General features: G+C 31.9%; 1 protein-coding gene across 6 annotated transcripts in view; it reads right to left on the bottom strand.

Moving 5' to 3' along the window:
* Positions 1–13,769, bottom strand: part of LOC107447257 (lethal(2) giant larvae protein homolog 1) — a 109,339-nt gene that overhangs the window by 71,822 nt on the left and 23,748 nt on the right. For all 6 annotated transcript variants that reach the window (XM_071185547.2, XM_071185549.2, XM_071185548.2 and 3 more), the window contains 5 exons: positions 11,730–11,886; positions 8,432–8,558; positions 3,378–3,432; positions 3,136–3,290; positions 337–551 (listed from right to left, as the gene is read on the bottom strand). In XM_071185547.2, the coding sequence (XP_071041648.2) occupies positions 337–551; positions 3,136–3,290; positions 3,378–3,432; positions 8,432–8,558; positions 11,730–11,886 (709 nt within the window). The remainder of the gene's footprint in view (positions 1–336; positions 552–3,135; positions 3,291–3,377; positions 3,433–8,431; positions 8,559–11,729; positions 11,887–13,769) is intronic.

Genomic DNA, 13,769 nt, shown 5'->3' with positions numbered 1-13,769 from the left:
CGGTCAGAAAAAAAATTCAGAAAACCAGATTTTTCCAGATCATCTTCGCACGCTAATATATTCAGCATTATACTGACAGAATGATTATGTTCTACAAGGGAGATATTTCTGATTTATAACTTAACCTACACATTTCTAAAATGCAAGATTTGAAGCGTTATTTCAGATTTTTATTTTATTTATTTTAAGCTAGCTTAATTTACAGGAAATTTTCATATATGTGATCGTTACAATGAATTTTAAAAATGACACAAATAATATAACAATGAGTCAAGTAATAATAAAAGCTGAACATGAATTTCAGAAAACAAAAAATAATATTGACACAATTGTAACCTTTTCAGTGTATTTTTCAGAGGCAGTTCCTGCAGTTGTGATTTTATTCCAGAGATCTTGGGGGACATCACTGCAGTGTTGTGTGCAAGTAATGGAAGACATGTGCAAGCTGGAGAGGTGAGGCAGGCGGAAAGGAAGCCACTCCTCACTTTCAAGGTCAATCAACACTATCTCTTCCTCAGCCAACACAACAAGGGTGTGGGGGTTATCGTATTCTGAAAGGCAAAACATTACATCAAAATCTCAAACAAGTCACACATTTTTTCTCTTTTGTTCCAGGCTGCCACTTAAATTTAGAAAAATAATTCCCTGTCTTTTCCCTATAGACAATATATTAGGAGGAAAAGCACTGCATAGTGCATTTACCACTAAAAAAATATAATTCCAATTCACTATTATATATAAGACATGTTAGCTCTGCTCTAGGGTGGGGTACCTTTTCTTAGATGAAGGTTGACATTGAAATCTACTCTCCCCACAAGGGTGAACACGCCTACCTCGGCAGAAACACTCACTATGCACACCCCTACTTCGAACAGCAGACTTGCTACTCGTGACTGCGGCATTGTCCTTCACACGCGATGTATACGCTCGACTGCGGAAAGTCGATGCGGGCTGGACCACGATCGTGAACTCGATGCGGCTCTCGCGATCGACACTCAAGAAAAGTACTTCTTCATACGGCTCACCCTGCTTAGAACGAAACAGCAAGGAATCGACTAGTTGTATCCATTCGTCGAATTCTATCACAGACATAATTCTGGTGGGGGAATACTGTAGTGTATCTACCACTACAAAAATATAATTCCAATTCACTAGTATACAAGTTAACTGGATTCTACGGTGGGGTAGCTTTTCACAGACGAAGGATCAATACTCCCACACACTGTGCTCTTGTATGAACTGTATTAGGCTAACAGTAATAATCGCTGCTGAATATACCTTTAAACATGTATTTTTCCCCTATTCTCTCTGTGCAGTGGCAACAATTCCCAAATTAAATATTTTTTATACAGAAATGAACTGATTTTATGACCAAGGAAATAATGTAGGGAGGAAGGGTTTGGGAGAGAGTTCACAAAGCATCTTATAAAGTTTAATAATATTAACTCGCATAGCTTTGTGACTTTCTTTCATAGCAAAATTAAAAAGCTTTTGCAAAGGAAATGTCATGTGAAATTTTAAAAAACACCTAAAGCTTTTAAATAAAGGAAAACAAACTTTCAAAACAAAAACAGTTAAGAGGAATTTAGAATAAGAAAAAAAGAAAAGAAAAACAAGGTAAATAAAAATTTTTTTATCAAAATAGGAACATATCTTTACTGCATTGACACAAATACTTGTATCTTGTCTAATTCAGGTTTTTAAATCTAAAATTAGTATTGCTTTTAAAACTTTTTTGTAAAATGACATTTTTAGTCTAAATTTTTGTGAAAATGTATAAGTTTAAAAATGCTATACCTAGCACAATAGTCACGTAAATGTTAAAACAAACTTCTAAGGAAGGGATTAAAAATCTTCATCGGGATTAAAATTGCATAATAACCCATACCCGAAACTGCCGTACGTGGCTAGGGGCACTTCCCTGTTCAAAAGCACACAAAGAATAAGGAAATGCCTTTGGCATTATATGGCGACAATAGGGTCACGGGTTTACACCAAACTCTCCAAGAATAATGTTGCAACATTTATATGACCCCTGTTACGTGTAACGTTTTTAAACTTTAATATTTTTGAAAAAAAAAAAGCCTGCTCTTTAGTCATTAATAAAGAAACATTTCTATTTAACAACTTTAAATTATGCAATCAATTTCAAATCATCGTAAAACTTAGCATAATAATACAGCTGCATTATTATGATTTTTATATAATACTTTGAATTTAATGTTGATGATATTTAAATAATTATAAAATAATAAAACAAAAACTCAAAGTATTTTTAATGAAATAAAAAATGAAAAACCTAGCTGAGAGACATATGTTTTACGGAAGTTTGACAGGTGCAATGCAAGGTTCAAGGATTAAGAAAAATCAAATGTGGATTATATAAATTTAAATTCAAATACACAGCACATCAATTTCATGGCTAAAAGAAAATAACTCATAGCCCAGAATTCAATGCTCAGAAAAAATAAAACCTAAGCACTTTTCAGAAAAACCCAACGAAATGTAAGAACTTTTAAAGTAGGCTACGCATCCTACTCAAAACTAATTTTTGAACACTTTAAAATTTATTGCTCTTATAACAAACCACAAAATTATTTAGTAACAACTGAAATAAAAGCTCAACTCCTTTGCCTATCTCATAATTTCACCAACTTTCACAGAAACCTAAGTTAACAAAAATTTTGATCTAATTTGATAAAATTATAAAGTCATATTTTTCGAGAAATTCTTTAGCTAAAATGAAATTTTTTTTAAAAAAAAGTACCCAATTCTTCATCGTTATGGCAGATTGTGAAGAAATCTTTTTGAGAAGTGAAAAAAGAGTGGGACATTTAGGGAAGAAAGAGTGAAAAGTGAAGAACGTGAAGAAATCATTTTACAAATACCCATTGAAAAGTAAGAACTTTTAAAGCAAGCTACACATCCTACTCAAAACAAATTTTTCAACACTTTAAAATTGCTTAGATAACAAACCACAAAATTATTTAATAATTACTAAAATAAATGCTCGACTTATTGGTCTATCTCATAAATTCACCAAGTTTCTAAGAAATCTACTTTTACAAAATTTTTAATATAATTTAATATAATTAATAGGCACATTTAAAAGAAATTTAAAAAAAAAAAAAGTACCTGATTCTTCATCTCCATGGCAGATTGTGAAGAAATCTACAACTTTAGAAGTGAAGTCAAACACCTGATGTTTTTCTCCACACATAACAGAAATCGTATGCTTATCTCCATAACTAGCACGAGGCATACCTCCACCAAATATTGTGAAATCATCGCTGGGAAAAAAAAAAATCTCATCAAGACTCATAGACGCATGTATATGTCCTCATTTAACTTCTTTTTTAAATAAAAAAAAAACATACCCTCCTTTCACAGCTCTCCAAATGATCTTTGTAATTGCTTTGCAGGGAAATGGACCTAAACAGAAGAGCAAATAAAAATTGTTGGAATACAATGTAGATAATACTAAAAACCTCGTGGCAGATTAACAAAATGATTTTTTTTTTTTTTTAAATAACTTACTTTTCTTCAGAAGTAATCTTTAAATCATGCCTTTAAGTAATAACTTTTTGAAGTGCTCAATGTATGCCGATAGTATCGTGAATCGACGTAATGTTCTGATTGTATTTTAGGCAGTTACTGATATTGATTCTTGTGTGGATTTTAAATATCACGATATATTTCAAATCATATGGAAAATTCGTATCACGCATTTGAGTTTATACTTTAACGCAATGATTCTATCGAATTTTTGGCAGTCATTGCTATTGATTTCTCTTTGGTTTTTAAATCTGATATTTTACATACGATACAATTTAGTACAACAGCCTTATCTTAAAACGAAACACGCCTTTGAAGAGAGATTAGCTTGAATTCGTCGCTGATCTTTTTTTTTTTTCTATGTTCGGACTAACTATGCAACTAATACTATGTTCGGATTTCATGATTTTTTTAATTATTTTTCTACTGTGATGATTATTTACAAAATGCAAAGAAAGAAAAGCTTCCTCCCATCAAAATAAGAGAATATCAAGCATAATATCAGAATAAAAAAATTGTTACATGTTCAATTTAAAAAATAATAAAAAAATTCGTAAACACAGCATTTTTATTATTTTATATTAGTAACATATATGTTTGTTATTATCGAAAGTATCTTGAAGAAAGATACGAGTGCTAGACAGTTCCATGGCAGATAGCTGAACAAAATTCTGCCACAGGGCTGAAAACCATAGCTGCCAACATGGATAGGAAAAAATTCAGTAGATTTCACCAAATATAAATTTCATGATAATTCTCGCATAATGTACTAAATATTTCACACACAGGGAATTTTAATAGTCATCAAAATAGAAAAACTACAATATTTTCCAGTTATGATTGACATTACATACTAACTACTGACATAAATATACTTTTATGTTATGTATTATGTTTATTCATAATTTTGAATATTAATAGGCATTTCATTCATCAAAGATAGTGAAAAAGATTTTTTAATTAATTTAAATAGAGAGTTCTGAATAAAAACATCTTAGAACAAAAAAAATTTTGAACTCATTTCAATAAATGAGGTTCACTTCATTATGCAATCAGTAATACATAATACAGTTTGCTTCATTATGTAATAATAATACTTATTTAAATATTCAAGCAATCTGCACAAAAATTATATTTCAAAAGGAGATTTTTTTAGGAAACTTAAATTTTAAGGAATTTTCTAAAATGTACAAATACCAGGAGAATTTTAATTAAACCAGTACACCAGGAGAAACAGGCAAAACCAGTACTGGAACAGGTCTACTGGAAAAACCAGTAGAATTGACAGCTGTGTAACAATAACCAAACCATTAAAAAGAATTTCACACAAGTTTTTTAACAATTAATAATTTGAACAAAGATTTAAAATATTCACTTTTGCTCCGTTAATATTGATAGTCAGTCTTTCCTGATAGTCAGAAGGTATCAAAATTTTATCTTTTAGCATTTTTTACATTAATGTAATTATTTAGCAGTGTAGAATTTGCAGCATTTTAAGAGGATTATTTTTTGTTTATTTTTTTTATTGTAACAAATTTCAAGTAATGTGATAGGGTTGCCCTCAAATATGGAAGAATAATTCCCTGTACATTTTTATACACAATATATTCAGAGAAACGAAACACAATGACTGTGCTCTTGTGTCAGCTTTATTGAGCAAACTGTACTAATTTTAATTGAGGAAAAAAAGGAACAGCTGAAAAAACTTAAATAATGAAACAGTTTAGCATAACTGAAATAGCATCCTTAAATATCCCATAGATTAGGGGTGCACAACCTGCGGCCCGCGGGCCAAATGCGGCCCTTCGACTACTGAAGTGCGGCCCGCGAGAATTTCTAAACACAATAAAAGAAGTTTAAAAAATGGCAATTTTTAATCGCACTTTTAAGTCATCACATTTTGGCACAATCAATTATAACAGATTCTTCAGTAAATGTACGTTTAACGCGCTTTCTTTAAGCCGATTTTATCGTAAATATAAATGATTTTTTTTTAAACAGTTATTTCCGCTTTTCTACGTGATTTCGGAAATCCCGAATTTTTATTACGACGCGAGTTTCAGATCGCCCATTTAAATAATCACTTTTTGGTGCACTTTATTTGTGACGATTTCATCTTAAATCTAAGTGATTTTTTATCTTTTTTTTTGTTGCAATTCTTTCTTTTTTTCAACAATTTTCTTCGGCAGTTATTGCTATGCGTTCCCACGTATCATAGAAAATTCCAATTATTTTATTACGACATGCAATTTTTTCACCCAATTATTTCTATACTTTTTCCATATGATTTTGACGATCCCGTTATTTAACTATGATGTTATTACGACACGTGATTGTTAATCGCGCAATTAAATAATCACTTTTTGATACGGTATTTCGGTGCAGTTTTATCGTAAATCCTTGTTATTTTTCCGCAACGAATATGATTTGGTCGAATGTGGTAATGAATTGTGATTTGGTCAAAAACCAAATATTCGTTTAAAAAAAAAAAAGAAGAAAAATCGACTGAACGCCGTACACTTAGGGCCAAATAGCAAAATCTTTTAGCAGCATAGCAACACTGAAACTGAAATTTCAATGCTCAGAATAATATTTCCTGGAAAAACGTATTCATAAATTAACTCTAAAAAATAAAGCCAATCAAGAACGTTTTTGAAAATGTCAAAAAGCGAAACAGAGAACAAAAAAATCAATCTTAATTTTTGAAAGAAAATTTTAAAGCTGAACATCTCAGTTTTCCAGTTACCAGAAAAAGCCAAGAAAAAGGAATTAAGTCAACAGAAATGCTATTAAAAATTACTGCGTTATAATAAAAACGTCTAAAAAAAGTTTTTTTTTATTTAAAAAAAATAAAAAGTTAGAAAAAACGTTCTTAATTTTTTAAATGAAAATCTAATGCTGAAAATCGCAATTTAAATTTTTCTTATTGCTATAATTTTAGAAGAAAAAAAATTGCTATAAAATAAATTTTATTAGCAACTTTATTTTTTAAAAAAAGGCTGAGTCATAATAAAAATGCCTAAAAAGGAAAAACAGAAAAAACAAATTTTTTTTAGTTCCAAAAACAAAACTTTAATACTGAAAATCACACTTTTCTATGTTACTGGTTATTTATATTACAGTATAGGGAAAGAGTGATAATAAATTAATAGTATGAGAAGTTCTGTTGAAATGCTGGGTTATAATAAAAACAGCAAAAAATGGGGAAAAAATCCTTCTCAATTCTCAAAGTATCGAAAAAATGACAAAATTGACTTATCTGATTATAATTTTTAAAAAAAAGTATTATCTATAAAAATTCAAAAATAAAAAAAACTTGGAAAAAAACCTTTCTAAAAAATATTCTGCCGAATATTTGACTGATCATTCAACCAATTGCAACCCGAGAAATTCATAAAATGGCGGAAAACGTGAATTTTTAAACTGCTCACTGTTTGTAGTTAAGATTTCAATTTTTTGTTGCTAAAGTGATCTTTTTCCATAAAAAAAATTTTTTTACGATATAAAAAAATCTAATAATTAATAAAATGAAATAATAAAGTACATTACAAAATAAGCATTGAATTTTATTTTCCTATACTATCACAGTTTTGTTTTTATTTTAGGCTTTTGTTAAAAACCTATAAATTTTCTTCAATTAAAATATATAATTTGAATTTATATTACTTGATTATGACAAAATTTTTCCTACTTTCATTCTGTGGGCATTGCAGTTCTTTTTTTATTTATTAGAATTTACGAGGCGTATCCAGAAAGTAAGTTTCCCTATTTTTTAAAAAAAAAGAACTCATACTTTCAGGAACATATTTTTGGCCAATAAGTACAGCAATGTTTCAGCTATTTTTCAACATAGCAACATAGAATTGAGACATTTGTCGTATCATGGGTTCAACTTTTGTATCCCTCTGTCGCAGAACTCTGCCGCCTGTGAATGGAACCACGTTGTGAAACAGTAAGCGCCGACCGTTACTGTGAAACCGTGCTATTTAAAACAAGAGGCGTGGAATGCTTACTGCAGGTGTTGTGCTCCTCCATGACAATGCTCTTTCACATACAGCTCGACGCACACCAGCTGTTTTGACGAAATTTGGCTCGGAGTTGTTTGATCATCCACCCTACAGCCCTGAACTTGCTCCCAGCGATTTTCATGTTTTCTTGCACCTCAAGAAATTCCTGTCCTCCGGTGAGCGTTTTGGCAACTACGAAGAGTTGTCACAAGCTGGTTCCATTTATAGGCGGCAGAGTTCTACGACAGAGGAATACAAAAATTGATCCCACGATACGACAAGTGTGTCAATTCTAGTGGTGGCTATGTTGGAAAATAGCTGAGACATTGCTGTACTTGTTGCCAATAAATATGTTCCTGAAAGTATGAGTTCTTTTTTTTAAAAAAAAATAGGGAAACTTACTTTCTGGATGCGCCCCGTAATTCGAAAATGAATTTTCGTATTGCATGATATGATAAAAAAAAAACATTTCTTTTCTTCAATGTTTATTTATTTTGATAAATCTATTGTTCATATGATAAAAATAGCAATTTTTTTTGTAAAAAAAAAGTATAGGTTTCTTTATTTTTGAATGAATTCTAAAAATGAACAACTTTAATTTTTTACAAATATATTACAAAGTTTATTGATAAAAAAATAGAACGCTAATGTTTAAATAAACATTACTACATTTGTCATTAACATGTCTCAATACATGTGCGGCCCTTCGTTAGCCAACCTGCTGTGCAAGTGGCCCTTCACTCAAAAAGGTTGTGCTCCCCTACCATAGATTATGTTTTGAGTTGTCACCCATTTTTAAAAGACAAAAATAAGAAACAAAATCCAGTAGAGTTGGCAGCTATGTGAAAAGAAATGAGTTCAAAGTATACCATATGGGGTTGCTGGAGATTCTTCTGGTTTTGACGCATCTGAAGAACTCCAAACGACAAAAGTGCCATCATTATGGGAACTAATGAATTTAGTGCCACTTCTATGCCAACACAAGGATTCAAGTTGCTGCAATAATAGAGAACATCTCAATCATTATTTAAGACATTTATAAAGATTACTTAATATACTGAATAGTTATTTAAAATACTGAATTATGCACAAGAGTAAGCGAGAAACTAATGAATGACTTTTCTGAAAACTACATAATATTTATTCTCTAGTGAAAGCTTAAAACTATGTTTCATTATACAGTCAAACACTGCTATGGTGAACATGGCTTATAGTGAACAAAATGTTTGCTCCCATGCCTTGCTATGCACATTTAATATTTTTTTCGGATATAATGAATGAAAAAGAGAGGAAATTGGATATTACGCACTTTTTTCTGTCTTCAACTGATTTTTTTTCTTCATTTTTTGGTCATTTTGAAATTTCTACATAATATACACTCATGTCCATAAATTGAGGATAATTCAGAATCACACAGAAATCGAACTCTAAAATTACAATTTCACCTGTAGAATTATCACACACATCCTGAAGAAGAATACGCAAATTACAGGAAACCACTAGATGACGCTGGTAGTACGTCACAATGACGAGAGTGTAAGAGAGGGGTATGTAAGGAATGGTGGCAAAGAAGTAAAATTGTTCACAAGCGCTTTAAAAGCCTTTCAGTGCAATAACCGCATAGTTATGGCACAAAGGAAGCATTTGGATGATTTTTTACGTGGCGGAATCTTCGGACGACTGGAATGTGGACGTACCCAGCTGGAAGTATCCGAGGAGCTTGGAATCACCCAGAGTGTCATCTCCAGGCTTTGGCAACGATTCCAAGATGATGGTAATGTGAGTAGACGTTACAGCACAGGTCGCCCCCGAGTTACAACGCCGAATGAAGACCGGTATTTGGCAGTTACTGCCAAAAGAAACAGACAGAGCACAGCATCAGACCTGTCTGTTCAGCTCTCTTCAGCTACCAGTACGACAGTTTCAAGGCAGACCGTGTACAGACGCTTGGGGCACATTGGTCTATATGCTCGTAGGCCAGATGTGTTCCACTTAGTGCAACTCACTGTCGCAGCATGCATTGTGGACACCCCAACAGTGGTCTTGTGTGATGTTTTCCGACGAGTCCAGGTTTAGTTTGCAGCCTGATTCTCGCCGGACTTTTATGTGGAGAGCGCCAGGTACCTGTTACCACCAAGACAACACCATTGAACGACACCGTTACGGTGGTGCAGGATGGCTCGTTTGGGGAGGAATTATTCTTGGTTCCAGAACTGACCTGCATGTTCAGAGTGTAACGATGACAGGCCACATCTATTGGGATGTCATTTTGGAACAACATGTATGTTTGCTTCAGGGCGCCTGTGTGCTGAATTTCTATTTATGGACAACAACGCCCGTCCTCACCGTGCAAACATTGTAGACGAATGCCTTCAATAGGAGGATATCACCCGTATGGATTGGCCAGCATACTCACCGGACTTGAATCCAATAGAGCACGAGTAGGATATGCTTGGCTCCCACCTGTATACCGGACTTTCGGAGGGCTTTGCTTGATGAGTGGTGTAATATTCCCCAAGATCAGATTGATAATTTGATACTCGGCATGCCTAGGCGTTGTACGGCCTGTATTGCATCGTTCAGGAGACATACTCCGAATTAACCATCATACTAACCATGTTATACTGTTTTTTGTAAATAGGTTCTTTTTTAAAATTTGCTCCAGGGAGTAAAAATCTCAATTTTTATTAATTATGTCAAACATATAGCATCATTTTTGCTCTTTACCTTTTGTTTAATACATAGACTATACAAATAAGTCAAATGTGTTTGTCTCCTTCTGTGCCTCATTATCCTTAATTTATGGACAAGAGTGGACGATTTTTAAAACCATCTATAGAGTGGAATGTAGCAATAAGCCTTGTTTGCTTCTTCTATCTCAGTTTCCACAATAAAGGCTAAAATTTTTGTAAGCAAGATGAAGAGTCAAAAAATAAACACAATTTTTGTTACTACATATTGTTTTTTAATCACTTTTGTATTTCTCTTTATGGCTCATTTATTTAAATAATGTGTCATAAAAGGGAGCAGTTCGGAAAAATGAGTTAAAACTGTTTGCTGTACGGATATAGTGAACATTACAGTGAACCGGTCCTTCGAAGGTTCACTGTAGCTGGATTTGGCTGTATTAAAATTACGCACTCAATTTTACACAATTGATGCAGTTGTACAACTGAATGAAGAAAAAGGATATTATTTTAACTTATTTCTGAATGCGTTGTAAATATAAATGAACCACTATTGTAAAAGAAGAAGAAAAATCTTGCATACTTATTAATGTGAATGAATGAAAATGTTTGGGAAAAAAACTACTCAATAAACTTTAACATTGAAAGCTCTGGAAAACAGGTCTTCCAACTATCTGTGCCTGATGTCACCTCAATTTACTTTAAAATGTACAGCATGAACACGACTTACAAATAATCCGTAATAAAATTCAACATTTTCATTATTAATGTGTAATTTGTCCAAAAATCTTGCAATAAGGAACATTCTCAGATTTCTGGCTAAATCAAAAGCAAAACTATAGTATGTTCCTGAAAGTGTGATCTCTGAAAAACAAGCAATTTTTCTTTAATCCTGTTGATCACAGGTGCCTTCCTTTGGAGTCTAATTTTACCTTTTAGGTTAAAAAGATTTGGAAAATGGATGGTTAGCTGAACGTAAACAACAAGGTTCCTAAAACTGGAAGAAAACTTCTGGCGTATTCCTCCGCTCATGTGTGAACAGGCTTAATATTGCAAGTTTTATTACTGCAATGTGATTAAATTTACGTGTAATTTTACCATTCACAAGAGAATCCCTTAATTTACAAATTCTACCGGGTTGTGAGTCAAAAACAAATTTAAGAAAATTAATAAATAAAGGTTTGCCATGTTTTGAGTGTTGTCCCTTATTTGGCCATATTTGTGTAAAATACCGATGTTAAGTTATTTTTGGGGTAGCATCGTAACGTGCTTGTCGAGTCTTCCGAATTTGTTTGTTTCATTGAAATTGAAAGAGTACATTAGAGTGTAAACACTATCGGTATAATAATATTGGACATAAAAAATCAATCGGAAGTCTTGACCCGGTAGTCTCACGAGGCGAATTCGTGCACGGTCGACCTTACCTTTAGGTAATTGAATAAAAGAGAAATTTGTATGCAAAGAAATGGCACATACTAACCTGACTACAAACATAAGTATGCTCCGGATTCAGAGTCTTGTTATCCCAGAGTACCATCAGACCTCTGTTGTATCCGATGATGATTTTATCTGAATTTAATGGATGTTCCGCTATAGCCTCTACTGAACCAGGATTCAGTTTATAATCATCAGGAACGCTGAAAAAATATTCATGCCTCTCTATATAAATTAGTAAGCTTAACACACAGGTTACTATGATGTTATTGTCAACCAGTAAATTTGCTTAACGTCTAACACAAAAAGGATATCCATTTAATATGCTTTAATAACTTATGTATTTAAGAATTATCTGGCTCATTGTATCAAGTTACTAAACTTAGTAACAGAAGCAGGAAAACCAAGGTAACAAGCAATGTATCACTGCATATCCAATATGAAAATTAAAATTGCGTATTAAAAATAAGGTTTTGGAAAGGGGAAAATAGATACAGGGTTAATCATATCAATAGATAGTTTCCAAGCCTTGGAATATTATAGCTTTACTCAAAGGGGGGGGGGGGGGAATACTTCATATAAAATTTAAATAAAGACTTTGATAATTATGATTTTTTGACTGTTTTAAAATTAATTTTATTTTAAGTTTTATTATTATTGTACCGCAAATTTAGAATCACGCTTTTGAATTATCAGTTTTTGACCCAGTAGATTAACGACAATTCCAACATAAATACAAGCAGATTGTCAACCGTTTTTGCTGTTAGCTATTAATACCGATTTTGACATGATTTTTAAAATCTCCCATTTATGTTACGATATTATTTTGTATGGCGAACTTCAATTCGCACACCTGCAGAATCACTTTTCTAAGCAAAACGAATTAACCATAAATCTACATTGCTTGATTGATCGTATTTCAACCAGTTATTGCGGCATATTTTGTTCATGCTTTTGAAAAATCAAGATTTTTAAATACCAAATTGTTTTGCATGGAGAATTTTAAATTTGAAGAGTCACTTTTTGATGCACTCTAATTGTGCCAGTTTCGTTGTCCACATGGTTTTACAACTGCATTTTTAACAGTTACAGATTTCCACACGACCTTTAATATTTCAAATTCTTTTCGTTTTGCTGTTAATATTCTCAAGAACTTAAATGTAATAAAAACTTGAGGGGGAAAAAAGTTTTTTTATAAATTTTTAAAAAAAAACAGTCATAAAGATCGTTTTTAGTTATAGTGATCTGAAGTCACCCTAATGAAATCATGAAAGTAAATAAATTTAGAAAAAAATATTAAAAAATCTTACATCTTTAAGAATCAAAAATTTTTCATGAGAAAACAGATTTTTTTAAAAAAAAAAGAAAAATGGTAGTTAAATTACCAACGAAGACAAATTGGTATGTCAAACTTAAAAGTGTCATTGAAGGAGGAAAGACTAGCTTTTGTCAGTTTATTGAGCCTAAAAGTGCTACTTCTACAAGCAAACATTTATGAAAAAATACATTTAAAAAAAAAATACGGAATTTTTGTAGAACCTTCACTATACTGGATTTTTGTGAAGAGCAAAGCGGACCCAATTCGAGTTCAGAAGGATCCTTAAGAATCAGAGTTGGCAAATCATAGGACATAATGGATTAATCCATGGTTTAAACCAGGGTTTAATCCATCTTGTCCAAAACTGTCTTAAACCCTTTTAGTCAAATTATGTTATAATTTTTTTTAAAAAATATTGTGAATATAAAACTTTCATTTTTGAACAAGAAACAAAATGAAGACAATTTTTTTTCATTATTAAAAAAGTTTATTATTTTTAATCTTGCATTATTTATCCTTATGTGAAACATATTTATATTTTAGAAGCAAGGCATTCACTTTTGTTGTTCCAATGAATTGTGGAGCTTCGAAAGTTATTAAAAGAAAATAGCAGGAAAAGATTCATAAGTTTAAATAAATTGTATAAAAATATCAAATATTTATTAATATATGTAATTATTACATGTCACACATATAGAATTTTTACCTTTTACCAATGTTCATGGTTTTGGACAATTTAAGATAGTCAAAGACCCATGTGTCCTGTCC

Source organism: Parasteatoda tepidariorum, chromosome 5, assembly GCF_982258835.1.
Source record: "Parasteatoda tepidariorum strain Cologne lab strain chromosome 5, Ptep-v5.0, whole genome shotgun sequence".
NCBI classification, from domain to species: Eukaryota; Metazoa; Arthropoda; class Arachnida; order Araneae; family Theridiidae; genus Parasteatoda; species Parasteatoda tepidariorum.
This window is presented reverse-complemented; position numbering and strand designations above follow the sequence as displayed.